The sequence below is a fragment of the Tachysurus vachellii genome, chromosome 2 (genome assembly GCF_030014155.1).
Source record: "Tachysurus vachellii isolate PV-2020 chromosome 2, HZAU_Pvac_v1, whole genome shotgun sequence".
Taxonomy (NCBI): Eukaryota; Metazoa; Chordata; class Actinopteri; order Siluriformes; family Bagridae; genus Tachysurus; species Tachysurus vachellii.
The window spans coordinates 32919945-32943597 of NC_083461.1; the positions used below are offsets into that span (position 1 = coordinate 32919945).

At 37.2% G+C, this 23653-nt stretch overlaps 1 protein-coding gene across 1 annotated transcript in view; it reads right to left on the reverse strand.

The window, feature by feature from the left end:
- The window catches only part of abcc2 (ATP-binding cassette, sub-family C (CFTR/MRP), member 2), a 47458-nt gene that overhangs the window by 14300 nt on the left and 9505 nt on the right, over positions 1-23653 (reverse strand). Inside the window, exons 7-22 of the mRNA XM_060864346.1 lie at positions 22943-23177; positions 21746-21930; positions 21450-21627; positions 19002-19256; positions 16033-16098; positions 15547-15684; positions 13823-13969; positions 13419-13503; positions 12585-12651; positions 11399-11525; positions 9188-9364; positions 5207-5374; positions 3109-3289; positions 2642-2789; positions 2104-2206; positions 1685-1907 (exon numbers count right to left, since the gene is read on the reverse strand). Coding sequence (XP_060720329.1) covers positions 1685-1907; positions 2104-2206; positions 2642-2789; positions 3109-3289; positions 5207-5374; positions 9188-9364; positions 11399-11525; positions 12585-12651; positions 13419-13503; positions 13823-13969; positions 15547-15684; positions 16033-16098; positions 19002-19256; positions 21450-21627; positions 21746-21930; positions 22943-23177 — 2483 coding nt within the window. The remainder of the gene's footprint in view (positions 1-1684; positions 1908-2103; positions 2207-2641; positions 2790-3108; positions 3290-5206; positions 5375-9187; positions 9365-11398; positions 11526-12584; positions 12652-13418; positions 13504-13822; positions 13970-15546; positions 15685-16032; positions 16099-19001; positions 19257-21449; positions 21628-21745; positions 21931-22942; positions 23178-23653) is intronic.

Below are 23653 nucleotides of genomic sequence, written 5' to 3' on the forward strand. Positions count from 1 at the left end.
ATTTTCTTAAAATAACGCTGCAGTCCAAAAGACAAAAAAAATCTGGTGAAAGAGAGAGAAGTGAATCTCAGTCATGGTCAAGGAATCACTGACAAACGGTGCAGATCAGGATTGCAAATACTGCATACATTTAATCCACATTTGCATGCAAATCTTTATAATTAACACTGTGATCTTTAATCGTTTGAACATTGCTGAGAATTTTTTTTCCTATTAACTAGTTTTTAATCGGAGATAAGCAATTAACAGAGTAGCACAAAAATCACAAATAAACAATTTTTTTTTATTTGTTTCAAGGTCAAGCTTTCCCTTAAATGTGCTGCTATATGATATTGAAATTCACCAGTGGTTCTCCTACTCCTCTTCAAAAACAAGCATTTTTTATTTATTACATATCAATTTTAAATGATTTGTTTTAGTACTGAAAGCAAATATAAACCGATCAGCCATAACACTAAAACCACTGACAGGAGATGTAAATAACATTGATCATCTCGCTGCAATGGCACGTGTCAAGTGGAGGGATAAATTAGGCAAGGGAACAGTCAGTTCTAGAAACTGGAAACAGGACAAACTGAGAAACGGGGAGAGTGTACAGATCTGAGCAACTTTTACAAAGGCCAGCTTGTGCTAGAAAGATGTCTGTGTCAGACATCAATCTCCAAAATAGCAGGTCTTGTGGGGTGTTCCTGAAAAGTAGGAGGTTGATATCTAACAAAATTTGTCCATGGAAGGACAATCATATATTTGGGGATGAGTTGGATGCACTATGGGAAGAATGCAAACCAGTGGATGATGTGTGATACTCTGGGAATTGTACTTTTGGGAAAACTTGGGTCTTGGCATTTTAATATTTTAGTGTTATATGAATTTCGGGTGCCCTCCAGTACATTCAGTATAACCACCTTTACGTATCTCTGAACATCTGGCTGAACATTTGTACTGTACCATTATTCTTTTTGTTCTCCTGGCATTTCTGAAAGCCTAATTTAGACATTTCCAATTAAATTGCACAGATGGTGAATTATGTGCATGCCTTCATAAAATAAGGACACTTCATAAAATCCTTCAGTGGAAATTGTCCTAGCAATTGCTGCATCCTCTATTCTTTTTTTATTACCAATAAAATAATAAATAATTTAATCTGTTGTTTTTAGTATTTGGGTGAAGAAGTCTACTTATGTTAAAGTGTGCTGATATAAACAAAAAATACCAACAATGCTGGGCTGCAAGAGATTAGTGCAAGATGAATAAGGCAGCACTTAAAGTCTGTGAAATATCAGCTAATCCCTTATGCGTTAGGAGGAAGTCTCCAGAGACAGTAACAAATGCAATTTTGAAGCAAAATGATTAAAAAACCCCCAAAAGTGTCTATGGATTTTAAATGTCAAACCATATGGCTTTGTTCCACCTGAGGATGCACAGCATTCATTATTTTATGACCATTACAACAGTGTAACAACAGAGTTAACTAGTAAATTAGGCTTGCACAAATAAATATTCTATAGAACATTTTTTTCCAGTATTGGTCTATCAATTGTATTACTAAACATCATTTATAAAAAAAATCATTTATTTGGGTTTTACTTAAAAATGGTACGTTCGAACTTGCTAAGGTGTGAAATAAAATCTTTTCAAATTAAATCACAAGTATTATTTGTGTGTATGATGAATTTGTAGATACCCTGTGCCACTCCAAGTGCTCCAAATACCCCAATTCTCATATCTCGAATATGGGCGGGGTAACTGCTTCCATTGGGATAATTTAGAGCATCATTGGTCCAGTCACTCAGCCATAGGTTCTGACCTAAGAAGGCCACATTTTGGATGAAGTAAACTACAATGAACATGGTGGTGAAGCCCCAGCCAACAGATCTCAGGTACTGCAGATACATAGAGAATTTGACCTGGTGGAACAAAGACGTTGGAGGTTTCTTAGTTATCGCAAAAATAGTTTTGACAAAGCCCTTAGTAAAACGAGCAGACGTGATATTTTGAGTGTTTTATCTCTGCACTCCAGCACACTATTTATAACTTATTGTTATATTTAATAAATAAAACATGAAAAAATAAGGAAAGTATTCCTAAACATTTCTAACATACCTTTCCAGTCTCCACTGTTTCCTTTTCAATCAGCCGCTGCCCTTTCTTGGACTCTTCTGACGTTTTTTTAGTTCGAGCCGAGCTGTTCCTTCTTACCTTTATGCTGATTGAAGGAGAAACAATTTCTTACGTTATGTTCGAAAATATGTTCTGCACTGAACAGATTAGTCATAGGATTTTCCCCTTGGAAACAGACACATGCTGAAGTTCATTTGAAGTCTGAGGAATTAACAGTATGTTGAAATAAGTGTATTTGAAGAAAAGCATTATTGAATGATGCTTTTGAATATGGCGTGTTATGAGCATGAGGACTGTAAATGCCAAAGCGCATGGCAGGTGAGTGATGTTCCCTGAAGATAATAGATCTACAACTCGTTGCTTGGTAACCAACACTAAGCATTTATCATCTGTTTTTGTTCAGCAAATAGAAGGTGGCTTTAATCCTGTAGACTATTCACTCAGATAGGAACTAGAGACTGCTCAGAAAAGTCTAAACTCTGACATAAATTATTGGGGACATGTTAGAGTGTAAACACACCTGCCGTTGCGCATTGCATGGCGCTGGCTGTGACGTAAGCTGTTTTCTCTCTTCAACACGACAGACACTACATCCTCAGCAGGACTGTCGAGCTGGGGATCGTGACTCTCGGGAATAATGTCAACCTCCTCAATATCCGAAACAGAGTCTGAGAAAATCAATTAAATAAACGAATGTTTCATCAAGTGGAACCAAGCTGAACTAAATTGAAGGACATTCTTGGAATTTCTTTAAATAGGGCAAGACACAATTCAACTGTTTTTTCCTTTAATGGGTTATAGTAGAAATAAAAGAGTAGAGATATATGAGGTCCTGCCATTGGATGACCAGGAGGCTTCATAAGGATATATAAAAAAATTATATTTCTTTTATATTATATAGCAAACCGATATTTGGCAGGTATATATACCTTCTATAACCTTTCATTCTATATATAATGAAATGTGTATAGAATGCATAAAGCTTACCTTTTTGTGCATTAGACTTGTTCTCCTCTTTAGCATATGTGTCCAGGAACTCAGAGAATGCACCCTTGCTGGTACGTAAACTTTTATACGATCCAATTTCTGACACAACGCCATCCACTAAGACAACTATTTCATCAACATGTGGTAGGAAGCTGATGCCATGAGTTATCAAGATACGAGTCTGAAAAACAAAGTGAAGAAAAGTTTTACAATAACAAATGTATAGAATAAATAGTCTCCAGGATAGAATCAATACTTGGAATATTGATATGTAGAAATCTTCAAATCACTCATACTGCACAGTTTCTGCTTGTTATTCTGTAACTCTTACCAGATCTAAGATATATAATAAGGCTTATATTTCAAATGAAATAAAAGCTACTAGCATTTATATGACATTTATTATATACAGTCTATATACGTGCACTATATAGCCATAAGTATATCATCATACCATCACGCCCATGTGAGGTTCTTCCCCAAACTGTTCCCACAAAGATGGAAGAACATAATTGTCTACAATGTCAATAAATGCTGTAGGATTATTTTCCTTTACTAGAACTAAGCCGAAAGCCATTCCAGCAAACTGTGGAAGAACTTGAGAGTGTGTCCTGCACTGTGCCCTGAGCTGAAACCCACTGAACAGCTTTGGAATGAACTGGAAAGGTGACTACCCACCAGACCTTCTCACACAACATCAGTGTGTGAATGAACACAAATCCTCTTAACCATGCTCCAAAATCTAACTAAAAGCCAGGAGAATGAAAATTATTACAACAGCCAAGCAGAGCTGAATTTTAAATGGGATGTTTAACAAGCACATGTGTGTTTTAGCTCGGTTGTCCACATAATTCTAGTTATATAGAGTAATAGAGTAAATGAATATTAAGAAATATTTACATTTATGCTATTTGGCAGATGTCCTTATCCAGAGTGACTTAAATTTATTTTATTTATACAACTGAGCAGTTGATTGTTAAGGGCTTTGCGCAAAGGCCCAGTAGTGGTATCTTGGTGGTTCTGGGATTTGAACACACAGCCTTCTGATCAGTATTGTCTGAATTTGCATGACTCATCTATATTTTCACTTATTTATTCAACCCAGTAAGATATGTTGCTGATTCATAGGTGAATGCCACAAGCTTTTATAATGAAAGACTAAACCACAGTCACAGTTGCCTCACTCACCTCAGGCTTGCTCACTGGGGATAAATACAAACACATTTAAATATGTCTAATATTTATTTTTGAAATTTTGCATAATATTAATCATTTTGTACTATATTTATTATGTTCTGTAAAGCTGCTTTGAGACAAGGTTTATTGGTAAAATTCACTATACAAATAAAAGATGAATATACAAATGAATTGAATTTAAAGATGCACTGCCACACGTATTTCATTACTTTTGTGGTAATGTCTGAAGTTTACCATGGACTCTGTAACATTTTTTTGTGAAAATAATGCCTTGGTTACCTTGTTTCAAGCCATAGTGTGGTATAGAAAGCCTGCAGGAAGACTCAGCTCGATTTGCGCCAGTTCTCATTAATATTCAATGAGCTATGCTGCTTGGCTCCGATTGGCTAACCACTGGTATATGAGAGCATGACTATTCATTCACCCAGCGCAATAAGTAGCCTAGACTAGAGGAAATTTGTTTACAATCACCTGGAATTGCGGCAGATTGGCTTCTTCACAGGCCCGTTGACGTTCAGCCATCCTTGCTGTATAGGAAACTCACTAAGCTACACGAATTCTGGGGGCGCGGTCTCAAGTGGGAGAGCTCATGAATAGTAATGAGCGCAGTCACTCTGACGTCACACTGACCAGCTTTTCCAACTGACCTGATTTCTCCCCTTATTTCTTTTAAGTGGCTAGAACTGACCGGGGAGGTAACAGTTCGTTTTCAAATTCACGACACAACACAAACACATATGGACCTAACACATATCAAAAAATACAAGTAAAAACGGTTTTGTGTGGAAGGGCACCTTTAATAAAACTAAACTGAATTAAACCATTCTGAACTAGCAGGTTTCGTTTGACAGCAATGGTCATTTATCCTTTTTAGCTCCTCTGACTGAGGTAATTCGCATACCTTATTTTTAAGCAGGCCATTGGGTCCGATCACTTTCTCAAACAGATGTTTCCCCACATGAGCATCAACAGCAGAGAGCGGGTCATCCAACAGGAACACATCCGCAGTGCTGTAGGCTGCTCGAGCCAGACTCACTCGCTGCTTCTGCCCTCCACTCAGATTGATGCCCTGTGGATATACACTATGGTAATTGATGCTCAAAAAGCAGTTAGAGCACAAAATAAGTTTGTGTCACATTTGGCACAAATGAACTGTGGAAAATCCGATAAATTTGCACTAATATTTAATAATCATATTAACGTCAGTCTTGAGTGACATAGAGTTGTCAATTTTGCCACAAGTAACACGTTGTCACAATACACAACCTGAACATTTCTGGCATAATATAATAGTCAAAAAGTGATATTTAGTGCTTTAGATGCCATTTCATGGTTAAAATGTCAAGTGATGGTCAGTGAACAATTTTTATGTTCCAGACTGCATGGCATTTTTCTCAGCTGAAGGAAGTAAAAAAATAAAGAAAATTCTGTATCTTTAGTTGTAGACAAAATGTCTTTTCCTGAGGGGAAGTGCTGTCACTGCTCAGCATACATTTACAGAATTTGATAGCCAGCCATATCCAGAGACATGATAGTGAGATGGAAGGTAGATACTGTTTACTGTGTGTGTTATATACAGGTTCAAAGGGAACAATCTACATAGTATTGGAGGGGGATACAAACTGTTTTACTATGGTAGGGATAGGAAGAGAAATGGGGTAGGAGTGGGAGGAATGTTTTAGAGGTCAAAACAGTGTCAGACAGGGTAAACAGTTTGGAGTAAGAAATTGAAGGGGTGATGTTCAATGTCAGTGATTATGCTCCACAAATAGGCTGTGAGGTAGAAGAGAAGGAGAGATTCTGGAGTGAGTTAGATGGGGTGATGGAGAGTATTCCCAGATGGGAGAGAGTAGTGATTGGAGCAGACTTCAACTGGCATGTTGGTAAATGGAGCAGAGATGATGAGGAAGTGATGGGCAGGTGTGGTGTTAAGGAAAGGAACCTAGAAGGACAGATCCTGGTGGAATTTGTTAAGCGGATGGAAATGGTTGTAGTTAACACTTATATCCAGAAGAGAGAGGAACGTAGAGTTACATATAAGAGTGGAGGTAGAAGTACTGTACGCAGGTAGACTACATTCAGCGTAGATGAGTATATCTGAGAGAGATTAGTGACTGCAAAGTGGTGGTAGGAGAGAGTGTAGCCAGCATTGGATTGGTGATGTGTAGGGTGTCTCTGGCAGTCAAAAAAAAGATGAGAGGAAAGCTAGAAAAGAAGACCAAGTTGAAGTTGAAAAAAGAAGAATGTGAGGCAATCAGACAGAAGCTGACACAAGCTTTGGGTGGTCAGGAAGAGCTTCCAGATGACTGGGAAACTATAGCAGAAGTGATCAGGGAGACAGGTAGGAGAGTGCTAGGTGTGTCATTTGGAAGGAGAAAAGAAGATAAGTAAACATGGTGGTGGACTGAAGAAGTACAGGACAGCATCCAGAGGAACAGGCTAGCTAAAAAGAAGTGGGATGTAGAAATGACTGAATAAAGTGCAGAGTGAAGAGAGACGTGGCAAAGGTTAAACAGAAAGCATACTGTATGATGAGTTGTATGCCAAGTTAGACAAGAGGGAAAGAGAGAAGGAGAGTGTTCAGAGAATTCTGAGGAGCTGATGAATGAGGAAAATAAGAGGGAAAGAAGAGTGCAGGAGGTGAATATTGTAGAACGAGAAATAGCAAAGATGATAAAGGATGAGTTGAAGAAGGCTCCGAGGCGAATGAATATTGGAAAGTCTGTTGGTCCAGATGACATTCCTGTGGAGTTGTGGAAGTGTCTAGGAGAGACAGCAGGTCAAGAAGATGCCTGAGGAATGAGGAATGTTCTGGTGCCAATCTTTAAGTACAAGGGTGATGTGCAGAGTGGTAGCAACGACAGAGGCATAAAGTTGATGAGCCAAACAGTGAAGCTATGGGAAAGAAAAGAAGTGGATATTTGTGAGCAGCAGTTAAGCAACATGCCCAGAAAGAGCACTATTTATGCAACTTTGGCTCTGAGAATGTTAATGGAGAAGTACAAAGATGGTCAGGAGGAGCAGCATTGAGTCTTTGTAGACTTTGAGAAAGGTGCCGAGAGAGGAGCTATGGTACTGTATAAGTATGCCAGGAGTGGCATAGCAGTGGGATGAGCTGTAGGTCAGACAGAGAAGTTCAAGCTGGATGTGGGGCTGCATCAAGGATCGCCTTTGATTTGCCTCAGTCAGACAGGAATCTTCATGGACAATGATGTTTGCGGATGACATTGTAAACTGTAGTGAGAGTAGAGAGCAGTTGGAGGAACACCTAGAAAGATAGAGGTCTGCTTTGGAAAGAAGAGGAATGAAAGTAACTCTCCAGTGTGTCGGGCAGTGTGAAAAAGAGGTGAAGGGGCGAGTGCAGGCGGGTTGGGGATGGTGGAGAAAAGTGTCAGGAGTGTTGTGTGTGACAGAAGGGTGTCAGAAAGAATCAAAGGAAAGGTGTACAAGACAGTAGTGAGACCAGCTCTGCTGTATGGGTTAGAGACTGTAGCAGTGAGGAAAAGACATGAGGCAGAGATGGAGGTAGCAGAGATGAGGATGTTGAGGTTTTCTTTAGGAGTGATGAGGATGGACAGGATTAGGAATGAGCTCATCAGAGGGACAGCTCAGGTTGGCTGTTTTGGGGACAAGGTCAGAGAGGATAGATTGAGATGGTTTGGACATGTACAGAGGAGGGAGATGGTTATATTGGTAGAAGGATGTTGGAGATGGAGCTGCCAGGTAAGAGGTCAAGAGGAAGGACAAAGAGGAGATATATGGATGTGTTAAAAGAGGACATGAAGGTAATTGGTGCGAGAGTAGAAGTTGCAGAGGATAGAGTTAGTTAGAAACAGATGATCCGCTGTGGCAACCCCTAACTAGAAAAGCCGAAAGTAGAAGAAGAAGAAGGAGATACAACTCTGCTGTTGAGGATTAACGGCCTTGTTCAGATCAGAAGACCAACACCTTAAATTTTTGTTACAGACATATTCCAATTAACACATTTTATTCATTTTGACTGTACTATAGCTCGCCAAATTTTTTTTTGTGTTTCCAGAACAGAAAGGCTTCAGGCTGATGTCTTTCTATATATGCAACCAACAAAGTCCTGGCTCTACATGAATTCCAGAGGCTAATGTGACTGACAGGATTTGTGGTAAACATCAGAGTGAACATGTGACCACATGAAGGGTAAATATAAGGATGTGAAAGCAACTGAAATTTAAATATAAAGAAAAAAAAAAATTCAAGGTCTTAGTGAGATAAAGATGCTAGAGCTGCTATTAAGTGACTGCACTGTATGGGGTAAAAGTGGTAGCAGTAGTCATGAATGCAGTATACCGACATCTTTTCTGCAAGATTTTAGTCAGACTCCCTGCTTTCACAAAGTTTACTGGTTCATGAATAACACATCACTAGACTTCACTACAAATGAGGCCATATGTGGCCATATTTATTCCTGACCACTCATCCATCTTGGGTCAATAGGTCAAAATGCACCTTGGTTTTACATGTGAAACATATTGCTGTACCAATGATCCAATTCTTTGAGACGCATGTGTCAAAACAGCCTACATGTTTGGTATAAATGGTTTAACCCTTTCAGACTTACATTATAGACTTCCTACTATTTCATGCTGTGTGAACTGATTTTCAGTATCAGACAGTAACAGACAGTTGAGTTCTCTATATGTACATATTTAACCTCAGCTGGTAAGACTTCAATTCAATTCAAATATTTACATACAGTACACTATATTACGATATAATAAAGCAGAAAATAGCTCAGCCGTGGCTATTATATTACATTAATGACTAATAACCGGTGTAAACCTTAGAAACTCAATCAATGCCTTGGGATCTACAGATCATCATATACTAACAGAAGATTTTTCATTACTTTCTCGCCGATTTCAGTCTCAGCTCCAGCAGGAAGTAAATCCAGGTCTGTCTGTAATGCACAGGCTTTCACTACAGTCTCCAACTTCTGGTCATCCTCATCCGAGCCAAACAAGATGTTATCCTTAAGAGTAGCGTTCTGAATCCAGGCCTGCTGCGGCACATACGCTACAGATCCCTGAGTGGAGGAAAGGAAAGAAGTGAAAAGGAGAGAAGAGAAAACAGGGTAGCATTTTATTTAAGGAATGTCTTATAAAGTCATGATAATTACTGACAATGATGTGGCAAACCACCAACTACATCAGAAATAAAAATCGCTATCATTACATAGCCAAAAAAAATATATAGGTTTATTTTAAAATTAATTTTACTATTTAATTATTTGTGCGATTTTCCATGAATGAATTTAAGTACATAGCTTGTAGTAGGGTATTACTCTGGTTTCTGTGGTGGTGTTAATTAGCGTGAAACCTCATGGTGCAGAAGTGTTTCTGCTTTTTTCCCCTCAAGGCGCAGACTCATTGTGAATCCTGATAAGACACCTCAACTCTCTCTTTTCCCCTTTTTTAAAATATTTTTTTCAAGTGAATTTCTTCAGTGCATCATTGATTCTGTTGCTAATCATATACTATAAATCCTATATCTGCTGCAAGACTCACTCAGTTACTTCTCTCACTGCTCCCACATGATTAAACTTTCATTTTATGATACGAAGGCCAGAATTTACTCTGTAGGTTTCATTCATATCTCAGTAGATAATCACACCTGAACATTGTAGACTTGCAACTTTGGACTTTTGATGAAATCATAGGCTCATGCTGGCATGTGAAATGAATAATATCAGTAGATCGCTATTTTCTTACTTCTGATACTGTATTCTGTGAATTACATGTCATATATATTAAAATACTTTGCATTCATTACATGTAATGAGCTACTGAGATTTTTTGAGACTTAATTTGAGTTAGTGTTTTAATAGAAGTAAGAAAAAAGCTGATGTGATGCTCATGTACATCTGTGTTTTCTACAAACGTATTTAAAAATAAAAAATTAAGTCTCAGAAATGAGTTCGCCTGGAGGCACAGATGCATTGCGTATACTGATGTGGTGTAAAATGAAAGATGTAACATGCATGAACTTTAAAAAAAAAAGTGAAATTTAAAAAAAAAGAATTCCGCAGACTTTGAGTTTGTGTTTGACACTTAACTAGAGAGATTGACTCCTAACCCTAAGGTTGTGGGTTTGAGTCTCGGGCCGGCAATACCACGACTGAGGTGCCCTTGAGCAAGGCACCGACCCCCCAACTTCTCCCTGGGTGCCGCAGCATAAATGGCTGCCCACTGCTCCGGGTGTGTGCTCACGGTGTGTGTGCGTTCACTGCTGTGTGTGTGCGCACTTTGGATGGGTTAAATGCAGAGAACGAATTCTGAGTATGGGTCACCGTACTTAGCTGTATGTCACGTCACTTTCACTTTAAAGCACAGGATAAAGTACACTTTTGTGTTTGCTACAATGACTTGGACTGACATTTTTATAAAAAATTTGAAATTATAAAAATCTTACAAGCAGAAACATACTGACTAAATTAGCTAATCTTAGCTACTTTTTGCTTTCGGTGATTGAGATCGCAACGTTACGTGATTCTGACCTATACAATTTTTGTACGTTTACAAAATAACAAAGCATGATGTGACTCATGTTGATCAAAACCTTGTGGACTAACCCTTTAATTGTGTATATGTCACGTAGCCCTATAACGGTTGCTATTAAGTAGCGTGTTTGACTAGAAAGTTTGACTCATTTGGCTTATACAGTATATTGACACAGGAACTTGAAGAAAAATAGACTCAAGCTCAATCTATATCAGTGTTTCTCAATACTGGACTTGCAGTACCACTGCCTTATACTGTATGTATTGATTTCGCAGCTAAATTAGATTGAAGTAGCAGAGCTAGAGAAAGGAAAGCACTTGACAAGTAATATTCCAGGACCAGTGAATCCAGAAACTGCACTGAAACTGAGCTGAAACCTAATTAGGTACTTCATCATCTTAAGAAAGAATCTCTAGTCATATCTATGGCTTATTGGTTTCTAACATGTATTGAGTCAAGTGTGCAAAAGATTAAGGTTCTCGTTCTGCCTACAGATCTCTATTCTAGTTGGAAGTTGTAATGGTAGTGCACAAATAAAAGTCATTTATCTGCCTCACTACCTTGATGTGGACTGAGCCAGAGAGGTTGTGCATTTCCCCGAGCAGAGCTGAGATCAGAGAGGATTTGCCCGAACCCACTGCTCCCACCACAGCCACAAGACGACCTGGTTTAACATCCAGAGATACGCTGAAGAAACACAGAAATATGTTTTATTTTAAGGTTTTTTTTAATGCAAAAGCTATCTATGCTCATTTATATTTACAAATGAACGATCATTTGTTGAAATATTTGGTGAATCATCTTTATAAGGTGGGGGCACGGTGGCTTAGTGGTTAGCACGTTCGCCTCACACCTCCAGGATCGGGGTTCGATTCCCGCCTCCACCTTGTGTGTGTGGAGTTTGCATGTTCTCCCCGTGCCTCGGGGGTTTCCTCCGGGTACTCCGGTTTCCTCCCCCGGTCCAAAGACATGCATGGTAGGTTGATTGGCATCTCTGGAAAATTGTCCCTAGTGTGTGATTGCGTGAGTGAATGAGTGTGTGTGTGCCCTGCGATGGGTTGGCACTCCGTCCAGGGTGTATCCTGACTTGATGCCCGATGACGCCTGAGATAGGCACAGGCTCCCCGTGACCCGAGGTAGTTCGGATAAGCGGTAGAAAATGAATGAATGAATCTTTATAAGGCTATGAAACGGATGTATATTGAGCACAAAAGACTGGCCTGATTGAATCTTTATAACACTACAGGTTCTCTAGTATGACTCATCTGAGCGGATAAAGCGCACACTAACGATAACATGCACACAACACGTCAACTAACTGAGAAAAAAATAATTGCAGGACTGTAATTAAGCCAACAATTGATTATTTTAAATTGCTGTAATTTCATGCAAATGCATTATTCTATAATATGTGGATATTATTTAATGCGATACATAGAAGGCTTGAAACATTTTCTGAATAAGGAAAGAAAAAAAAAGCAGAGGCTTTGCATTTATCTGTTCAGTATTCCTGCAGACATTTAGTCACGAGATGTCTTTGCTAGGAGGCATGTTAGTGTTAGTCATTTCGTGTGTCATCTCAGCACAGATTAACCCTTTCATTGTGCTTCGGATTTTATCAGATTTTATCTATGCAGATCAAAAAAATACAGCTGAAGATTGAAAGCTTCAAGCAGAAATCAAGGTTTTTTGGAATCAATGACATATGGCTAGGATTCACAGACTGACTAAGGAAAAAGTACCCACTTCTTCAGAACTGATTCGGAATCGATCCCCCAAGTAAAAGTGCCATTGTTGATGCTTACTGCTGAATCTGGTCAATAAAAAATGAATCAGAGAAGAGAAATCATATATAATTATATAAATACATGACAGGCTTAACCTTGAGTTCTATTTATATATATAAACGAATCAACGAATCAACACTTCGCAGTCGCAACGAATCAACACTTCTGTCTTCTGAGGTAAATGAAAAAAAAAATCTTGACCCCCGCTAGTTCTGGTGCTCGTCTGAGGACAGTAATTTAGCGCAAGACAATCCACTGCAACGCGGACTAAACCCTGTGCACTGCAGATAAGGTACAGCGTTTTTTTAATTTCCTGAAAAATAATGATTTTGGAGATACGAGGATTCCGTCTGACAGCGACTATATATATATATATATATATATATATATATATATATATATATATATATATATATATATATATATATATAAAAGAAACACCATTAGTTTTAATATTTATTTAAATAATTACAGATAATTATTATATAAATTATCAGCTAGTTATTGAATATGTTTTTGCATATTTCATTTAAACACCTACATTTACAGTACATTCACAGCGTTTTACATAGTCAGCAAATTTGTGCACACATGTATTTGGAACTCAGAAGATCGTAAGCACATGGAAAGAAATGTGCTGAAAAGCAAAGAGGCCTTCAAAAAGAACGAAAACATTCTGAAAAAAAAAAAAAGGCTGGAAACCAACAACTACTGGGTGGTTAATAAATTTTTATGCAATAAATATGAGTAACTTTGTCTGGATGTAGACATTATGGGTAATAATTATGTGTACCCTTGTTGCCAGTGTGCTGCAGTGCCATTGTGTCCAGATCTTCTCCACCTAGAAACTTCTCCAGCCTTTTTCTGGATACAACTGTCTATGAAAAAAGAACAAAGGATTACGACAATTAATGTATTTACATGAACTTATCTTATCTTGTTTTTTTTTATTATCTCATTTTATACAACTGAGCAATTGAGGGGTAAGGGCCTTGCTCAGGGGCCCAACAGTGGCAGTTTGGTGGACCTGGAACCTTCTGATTGCTAGTCCACCACCTTAGCCACTAGGCATTCCACATCCCCCATTTATTTAATTTTACAAATATTATATCTGATATGTTTAGGATTAACATATCAGACAAAACACAACAATAAGAAAAGGATATGAATTCCACAGACACCAGAATGTGTGCGTACCTGTACAATGGAGGAAATCAGCATGGGGAGCATGGCCAAAGGGAAACGCAGTATGTTGAAGAGAGAAATGGATGTAAATGCTTTCTGTGCATCTAAGATGTTATCTGGACTGACAGAAACGAAAACAGCAAAGGTCGCCAGTGATACCTGCAAAACACACAGTTCACAGCAACTCGAGTCACGTGCACATACTTTACACAAGGTCACTCTTCCTAGACTGTGCATATAAATAAACTGCACTTACAGAATCTGCAAACATTACACAGTGGAAAGTGATATATTGACTATTACAGTATTATGAGCTCTAACACTGTTATAGATGCTGTATAACACACTCAAAGTTGTATATCACTTAAAAAAGTAAAATAAAAAACTGTCTTAAAAAATCGTCTTTTTTTAATGTCTGCAACTTTAGAACATTCACCAGTCCATAATTTCGTCGCTGTCGGGCGGAATCCTCGTATCTCCAAAACCATTATTTTTCAGGAAATTTAAAAAAACGCCGTATTTCTTTGAGTTATTAAACATTGTATCATTAAAGTTGTTATTATACCTTATATTGCTATCATATACTGTACTGTTGTGTACCAACATTAACATAACATTTTCCCAAAGTCACGTTTTATCGGAGATACAAGCTTTATGACTTGTGAGCAGGGAGATACGAGATTATGCTGTCATTGATCAGAATGGTACGGACACAGATGTCGCTGCTGCCAGCAGTGTTCAATAAAGTCTGCGGTCACGTTGAGCCTTTTGACAAGAGACAAGGCTTCAATAGTGTTTTGAACACATTTACCTCAGAAGACGTGTTGATTCGTTGCGAATCTTAATCTTGATGAGAAATATGCCGCGAAGCTCTCCCGCGGAGTGAAGAAGAGGTGGAGTTACGAGATTTCTCAGACAGTTGAAGTGTCCAATGGAGTTAAGAGATTTGCGCTCAAGCTATTTTCAAGACTTTAGATTGGTTAATAACTTGTAAAAATAACAGACCCACGTGGGGACTGACCAATAGCATCGATATGTGAAAAAATATGAAATTGACAAACTTTGGACATAGGAGTTTTCCGCCCGACAGCGACGATTTGTTCATGACATCTAGTCAAGTTCCTAACCTCGGTCAAAGTCACATGATTTGCAATCACATGACTCAAATTGACTGCATCATGTGTCTGCATTTATCCTTGTCTAGTTTGTATGGTGATTAATTATCTGACCATTTGCCTGCCTCACGTTTTTGCCTAGCCTTTTGGTTTGTTAGCCACATTGTACTTGTATCAATATTTCTGATTTATGACAGTTAAAGGGGAAAAATAGACACATATTTGGGAAAACTCAACAACATTTGAATAAAATATATATTATATTTCAATTTACAAACTTCAGAGATTAAAGACATACTTTGGTGTAGTGAATGTAGCATAAACTAACAACTACTTTTATTTTTGTATTTATTTGTTTATTTATTTATTAAATTTGTACTCAACACCAATCACAGAATAATATTTATTTATTATTATTATTATTATTATTATTATTTATTATTTATTATTATTATTATTATTTTTTTAAATAAATAAATTCTAAAATAAAAACCTATACTTAAAATACTAATGACTTTTTTTCTTTCTGGCCATATCATTAATTAAGAGTCTTTCTTAATGTTCTTAATTTATCTATAAACATGTCAAGTGTGAATTGTGTTTGATACCCATCGCACCCACCAGAGCTGGAGCACAGGAGAAGATAAAAATGGAGATGGATGACAGGTAGGCAAACTTCTTCATCACCTTCAACTCCTTCTCTCTAACATCTTGAACTTGAGCCTGGAAAGAAGGCTCCCAAGCATAAAGCTTAAGAATCTGCAAAACAGGATGAAAAAGAAAGAGCAAATATAAATAAAGGTAAAGACAAGCACAAAGAAAATGGAATTGTCAATGCACTGGCACCGCTGCGTGTGGGTCCAACAGAAAAGCAGCTCTCAGTTTGACATTGCTGCCACCAGGAATAAGTTGTTCTAGCTTCTCAACATTTCTCTTTATTACATTCATAATGCAGTCATCTTGTAAACAACCAAATAGAAGCAGTTTTCTGAACTGAAAACATGTAAGATCATGTTCAGGGATTTGTCCTTGTGTGATTAGCAGTAAACATCAAGCTTCCTCTTGAGGACTATAATTAGCAGCTTATTCATCGTGGTGTAAAAGTACCTTAATTCCGCTCAAGATTTCAGTCATTAGTTTCATGCGCTTGTCTTTAAACTTCATGTTTTCCATCTGAAAATGAAAAAAATCAAAAAATAAAATTGGGAGTGGAAAAAAATGGAGTCAACAAATCTTTGGTGAAGTAGGAGACTAACATTTTTAGGAAGAAGAGGACAAAAGAGTGCATCCTGACCAGCTGGCTCATTGTCTGGTATGAGAACTGAACAGACCCTCCAGCACACTAAAAGAAGACTAAGAAGATCATCGCGGTCTTTCTATACACCATCAATGCCTTTCACAAAAAATGTTGCATCCTCAAGTAAACTAGTATTGTTTATGACCCGATGCCTCTCGTGGAAACTTTACCCTTCTGCCATCTGGGAAAAGTTGCTATAGCAAAGACACCTACACTAGAATCTGAATAAACAGCTTTTTCTCAATTGGAAGTGATTTCTCAAAACACAGCTGCACCAATCGAACTTTTCCCAATAGCCAAGGCACAGACAATTGATTATATACAGTATAATTGTTTGGACTGTTTCAGCCCCTTTCTGTCCTGTGTACATAGTGTATATTTTTCATTTATCTCACATTGTTGTGACCTTTTATTTCAATATATTAAATTCGCAGATAGGGAGGCACGGTGGCTTAGTGGTTAGCATGTTCGCCTCACACCTCCAGGGTTGGGGGTTCGATTCCCGCCTTGTGTGTGTGGAGTTTGCATGAACTCCCCATGCCTCGGGGGTTTCCTCCAGGTACTCCGGTTTCCTCCCCCGGTCCAAAGACATGCATGGTAGGTTGATTGGCATCTCTGGAAAATTGTCCATAGTGTGTGATTGCGTGAGTGAATGAGAGTGTGTGTATGTGCCCTGTGATGGGTTGGCACTCCGTCCAGGGTGTATCCTGCCTTGATGCCCGATGGCTCCCCGTGACCCGAGATAGTTTGGATAAGCGGTAGAAGATGAAGGAATGAATGAAGGAATGAATGAATGAATGAAATTCGCAGATTTACAGACATAGAAATGATAGTATTTGTGTGTGTGTTTGTGTGTGGACCAGGTGGTCCAGCGGCAGGATCCCGCACTCTCATTGCCATGGCCCGTGTTCGATTCCCAATTAGGGCGCTAACCCAGCCACTGAAGACTTAACCCTTAGTGCCGGTCCGGAGCCAGGATAAAAATGGGAGGGTTGTGTCAGGAAGCAAAATTCGTTGTAAAACCTGTGCCAAATATCTGTGATCCGCTGTGGTAGGGAGAAGCTGATGGAAAAAAAAAATCATAATATTCCAATTTATATTTATCGCTAATGAGCAAGCCAGAGGTGATGGTGGTGAGAAAAAATTCCATGAGACGACATGAGGAAGAAACCTTGAGAGGAACCAGAATCAAAAGGGAACCCATCATCATATGGATGACACCAAAGTGCAAGCTATTACAGTATGTTGTTGTTATACTTTAGCTGCTCCCTGTTCAGGGACGCCTCAGTGGATCAATCAATCTATATTTTTGATTTCAGCACAGGTTTTTTTTTATGCCGGATCACCTTCCTGACGCAACCTTCACATTTATCCAGGTTTGGGACCAGTGGTTGGGTTGGTCGTACCACAGTGTAAGCATCAATATGAGCTATATATCAAAGGAGTGACAATATAAAACCCATATGATTTGGCTTGGATGAATTCACAACATCAGTAACTCTGTTAGCTTTTTACTCCAACACACTGTATGTGCAAAACGGAACACTTCATACTGTATACATGAATATTTTGTCCTTATTTACCAGCACACCAGCTGTGGATAACACAATTAGAATAAACTCTAGACATTTTGGATGTTCGCTTGTGCATGATTTAATTTTGCAACATCACCCACTAACTGGGCAAGAAACTAATTTAATTAGTTCTGTTTCACTTAATATAAAAGTAACGGTCCACTTAATTCCAGTGTGTTGATATAAGCAGTAAAAGAAGGGTGCCACTTCTTAGCAATTTAAAGACACTAAGGTCTGAATTTTCTTGCCTGGAGAAAGCAGTATGAAACCAGCATTTACAATACATTATAATATGTTAGAAAGTACACATAATGCATGGCTTAAGCCAACAAACATTTCATGCTAACACTTTCTATGAAGGATATAATGTGCATAATGACCTATGCTTTTAAAACCTGGTAACCGATTGCACTATAAGCAGTGGTTATAAATAATTAGTTATAATAAGTGTGTTATAACATCATGAGCACTACTTATGATATATAAGGCTAACAATTCATAATGCATAAGACAAATGGTTATAACGGTTATAATGGTTATAAAGTATATATATATAATAGAATACCTTATGAATGCTTTATAACCTTATATGAATAAGATAATAGTTCATTATAAATATGACCTCCAGAAAAAGTGTTATCCAATTTGATCATATCAGGATGTGTAACAGGTTATAAAATCTGTTAATAAGATAATTTTAAGAGACAGTGTTTATAACGCACCATCTCACCAGTACCAAAAAATCTGCTTCCAGTTTATTAGTTTATTGTTGTGTACACACACTGACTAGTGTGAAAATAGACAGCTACATTAAGAGAATAATGTGTCATGGACGCTGCTTATATTATATAAAGCTAACAGTTCATAATAATACAGAAAGTTGTATCATTTAAAGAAACGTATAACTGTGTGTATGAATGCTTACATGAAGTTCATTATAACTTTGACCTTAGATAGAAAATGTTCTAAGTTGATAAGGATACATAACACCTTATAATATCTGTTTATAAAATAATTTGAATATAATAATGCACTATAAGGCATTATTACCTGTCACACAGATACTTTTCTTATGAACAGATATTATAGTGTCTTTTTGTTGTCGAACATTATAATGTCTTTATGCGTATACTTAGCCAGGTATTACGCAAGTTAGCTATTTCAGCAATTTCACACCAATTCACACTAATAGTAAAATAAAATACCTGGAAAGTCCTGGATTTGGTGGCCAGTAACCCATTAATAGGAACCATTAGTAACATCACCAAGAGACCAGCAAGAACAGAAGGCCCCAGCTCAATCCACAGAAATGCTATGGAAATACAAATCTGCAGAGGACACGACCACAAAAGGTGGATAAAGTTTGTGACGTCGTTGAAGCGCTGAGCATCGGCTGACATCAGATTGACTGTTTCCCCTACAGTGGACTCCTTCCTCGCACTGTTAGACATGACCAGTGCCTAAAAGGGGAAACAACCCAGAGTCATACAACCATGTAAACAATGCCACAATATCACAGTGATGCATTCCATATTACATATAAGTTAAAGGTAAATAAATAAATAAAATTAAAATAGAATTAATTAAATAAAATCTAATGAGTGAATAACAAAGAAAATAATTCAGAATAATATTTTTATTTTTTCTGGGTTACATATTCAGGATATGCAAATGACCTGCATGGTGTTTTACACCGCCGGTGTTTGAAACGTTTTTTAATAGCTTCGTGCCTTTAAGCCATGTGATAAAACATGGTTTATTGTAAAATAAAATATTATTATGGCATGAATAATGGCTTCGTGTATCCCGTTTAATCATGGTAAATGGAGCTTAATTCCTTGTTCATTATTTGTCAGCTTATAAAATTGCACTCAAACCAGGACATCCAATTAATCAGCATTTTTAATATCATGCTTCAAAGGTTGCTGCTCTCAACTTAATCAAGCAACTAGATACTAAATTGAAATGATTTTATTCATTTTAGCCATAAAACTTTTGGTCTTTATAAGCAAGATGCTGTCTCCTACGATGTTATCCATGTGGTGAGAAAAAGTGAAGTTTCAAAAGGTCGATATACAAAATAATAAATAATGTTATACAGGATTTTTGTGAATAATATCAGCGTCAAATGATAGTTCACAAGTTTCATTTCAAAGTGTATTTACAGTAGAAAATATATATATTTCATTGTGTATTGTATACCGTGTGTGTGTGTGTAACTCTTGTGTAACCTCTGATTTAAAACATGATTAATTAATTAGTTAGATTAATCGATTATTCTTAATCTTAAAATATACTGTATATTATTGGGATTATATCCATCTATATTTTGTAGCACACATATTTTGTACACAGAGGCACAAAGGAACCTGGAGTTTATCCCAGGGGATTCAAGGCAAGTGACGCAATCACACAAACACACCCTTTTACACACTACAGGCAATTTAGAGATGTCAATTGGCCTACAACACATATCTTTGGGCTGGGATAAAAAATGGAGACCAAGCTCTGAACATGCAACCAATATAATTAAAAAAAAAAAAAAAAAAATATATATATATATATATATATATATATATATATATATATATATATATATATATATATATATATATATAAACAAAAATTTACATAAACAGAACATGTTAAATGTAATTTGAATGTATTTTCTTGTATAATGTTTTACTTTTATCATAATGGAATTTAACTTAAAGTACTTAACTTGAACTTAATCTTAAACTTAAACTTAAATCTAAACTTTAAACTTAAAAAAAATTGTAAATATGTTTGTGGCTAATTTTTGGTACTGCTGTGTTTATTAAAGTACACATTAATTTATGGTGTAAATTTATAAATTTATGGTTTAATTAATGGTGCTTGCAAAGCAACATTATTACTATTGTGCCGGACAAAACTTCGGTGCATAACTTGTCCCGCAGCTTTTGTCCTAGACCCATGAATGAGGTGTCAAATTGACCGGCTCGTTGAGGAGAGGTGTGCTCTGACTTTTATAAGCAATCCGACTACCGGTACTTCCGTTACCGGGTCTCAAAATGGCCTTTTTTCCCATAGACTCCCATTATAAACTTTGGAGGTTTATAACTCGGCAAGCTTTTGAACTCTCTACACCAAACTCGGCCAGCTCCTTTAGGGTGATACTCTGAACAAACTTTTAAATTGGTGTACCGACTGGCCTTCCGGTTGTGCCGCAGCCCCGCCCCAATATATGCAAAGTCAAAAAACTTTTTACAATATGGACATGTGACATATCAAAACACTCACAACAATGAGGGGAACTTCATCACGTGCATTTTGATGATGTCACGTGATGTCACATGATGTCACGTGAAAATAAAAAATTTGCACAACATGGACATGTGACATATCAAAACACTCAGCACAATGAGGAAAACTTCCTCAAGAGTATTCAGATGACGTCACATGCTCGTCTCGACTAGCCCCCGGGATTTGCCACATGCAAGCACCATTCACATTTTCTTCAGGAAATGTACGTTCTAGTTAGATAATACTCTTTTGTTTAGTTTGTTTAACCCAAAGTACCGAAACGCACAGTGTGAAGTTAAAATGAAGCACATTCATGAAGAAAAATATCAAATGACATATAAAAATGGCATGATAAAAGATTTTCATACCTTCTTATACACTACTGCCATGATAGCTGTGCGTACTTTCATACCCAGAGCAAAACAGCGCTGGAAATACTGTTGGAGGAACAGGGACTGAAGCATTGCCACAATCAGGAGCAGTACAGCATAAAAGTAACCCCACCACGTGAAAATGGATTTGTCCTGAGTGAAGGATATCATGACCCTGTGCCAAAAAATATAACAGGAAGTCACTAGAATATCAAAAGCATGCGAAAAACATCAGCAATCTGCAGTCTTCATAAAAATTGCGTTTAAACCATCGAGAAAATCAAGTGACTCACTTGAGCAGCTGTGGACTCACAAATGAAAGCAGGTCTTGTAACAGCTTGAAGATGGCAGACTCTAGAAGAATCCATTTAAAGGTTTTCATGATGGTGGGCACCAACCAAGAGTCGGGATAATTTGAGTCTCTGTCATTTTTTTTCTTCTTTTTCTTTTCCTTTTTGGCCTCTTCTCCTCTCTCCTCCTAATTGCAAAAATAAAAACATGGGTCAAATAAAGAAGGTGAAGCCTATTAAAGCGTTAGGTTTTCAAGAAACACTGCAATAAAAACAAGCTCCTTGTGTCCGTAGATTAGCCATAACAAGTCTTTTCCCTTTTATTGTTAACAAATATGACAGAATTAGTCATTGTATTAAACATTCTACTGAATTTTGAATGTCTCTCAATGGGCCTGTTGTATAATCATATGCCAACACCTGTTCTGTTATGAAGTTATTTTGTGTGTTTAGATAATAGATTTATTGGACTACACCAGAGAATAATGCACTAGAGAATAATACCTCATTTACTCCTCATTTTAGATTGACAAGTTATTCACTGTGTACCTCAAGAATATGACAGAAAGAAGAATAAAGACCATTATTTATCCACAAAAATTCAGGAAGCAGTGGCACAAAATAGAAAATTCTATTCAGTTGAATGAGGTGGATAACTGGCAGGTAGCGTAATGTCTTGGGTTCGGTTTTACCACAACAAACTATAAACTATCTTTTTAATCCTATTAAGTATGTTTGTTTTTCACCCTTTGGTTTCAGTTCCTTGTTGCCAGCTACATGCTCTGTTCTTTTGGCCGGTAATGATACTAAGCCCTTTATTGTGATTCTGCATTATTCTTTTTTTTAAATTTGTTTTCGTTTACCTGTTCCGATATGTTTTCGATTTATTTGTCATTAAATTCAAAGACAATTAACCATTTAGTCAATTAGGGAACAAAAAAATAGACATTTAAATCTTACGACTTTCATTTGTAATGTTTGTGTACGATTGTGTTTGAATCCTAACACTGAATGAATTTTATGTTATGCATCCATCTAATGAATTTGGTCAAGCAGAATGACACAGGATGTGAAGACTTGCTTTCTGGTTAATAAATGTGTATGGAGTAAATAATCTGTGATCTAAATACACATTATTATTATTATTATTATTATTATTATTATTATTATTATTATTATTATTATTATTATTATTAATACCATGACCAGGATATCCTGACTGACTCCCTTGGCCAGGCCATTTTGCTCACGATCAAGCTTTGATGTAGATTTTTTCTTCTTGCTCTGTTTCGTCTGTAGCCTTTGCCGAGCTTTCTTTAGCTCTTCTTTCATGATTTCTTCAAACCTCTGGCTTATGGAGCTTGTGCTGTCCTTCTCGTTCAAATCACACAAGTCCTCCTGCACCAGCGGTCTTTTGTAGCCATTGAAGACCATCCTTGAAAAAAGACAATAATATGTATTCTGTCACAATCTATATGTTTCAGCATGATATGCACTATAGATGCAAAAGATATATAAACATATAAAGTATAAGACAAGGACTAGCTAAGACAAAGTCTTAAGTCAAGATCAATTTCAAATGTAATTGAATGAGACTTAAGACTGAGACAAGAAACCATCCATCGAGCCATTTTCTGTAAGGCTTATAAGGTCACAGGGAACCTGAAGTCTGTCCCAGGGGGGTAGATACACAATGATAACCTGGACGGGGTGGCAACACAACAAAGGGCACATTCACACAAAAAGGACAATTTAGAGCTGCCAATCTATCAATGGCAAGCATTCCCAAAGGACAAAACTACACACATACATACACAAACACACACACAGGGTGAATGAATTGAACTGCCAACCCCAAAGGTTTGAGCCAAACATGTTAACCTATGTGCTAAGTACATTCCAAAACCATAA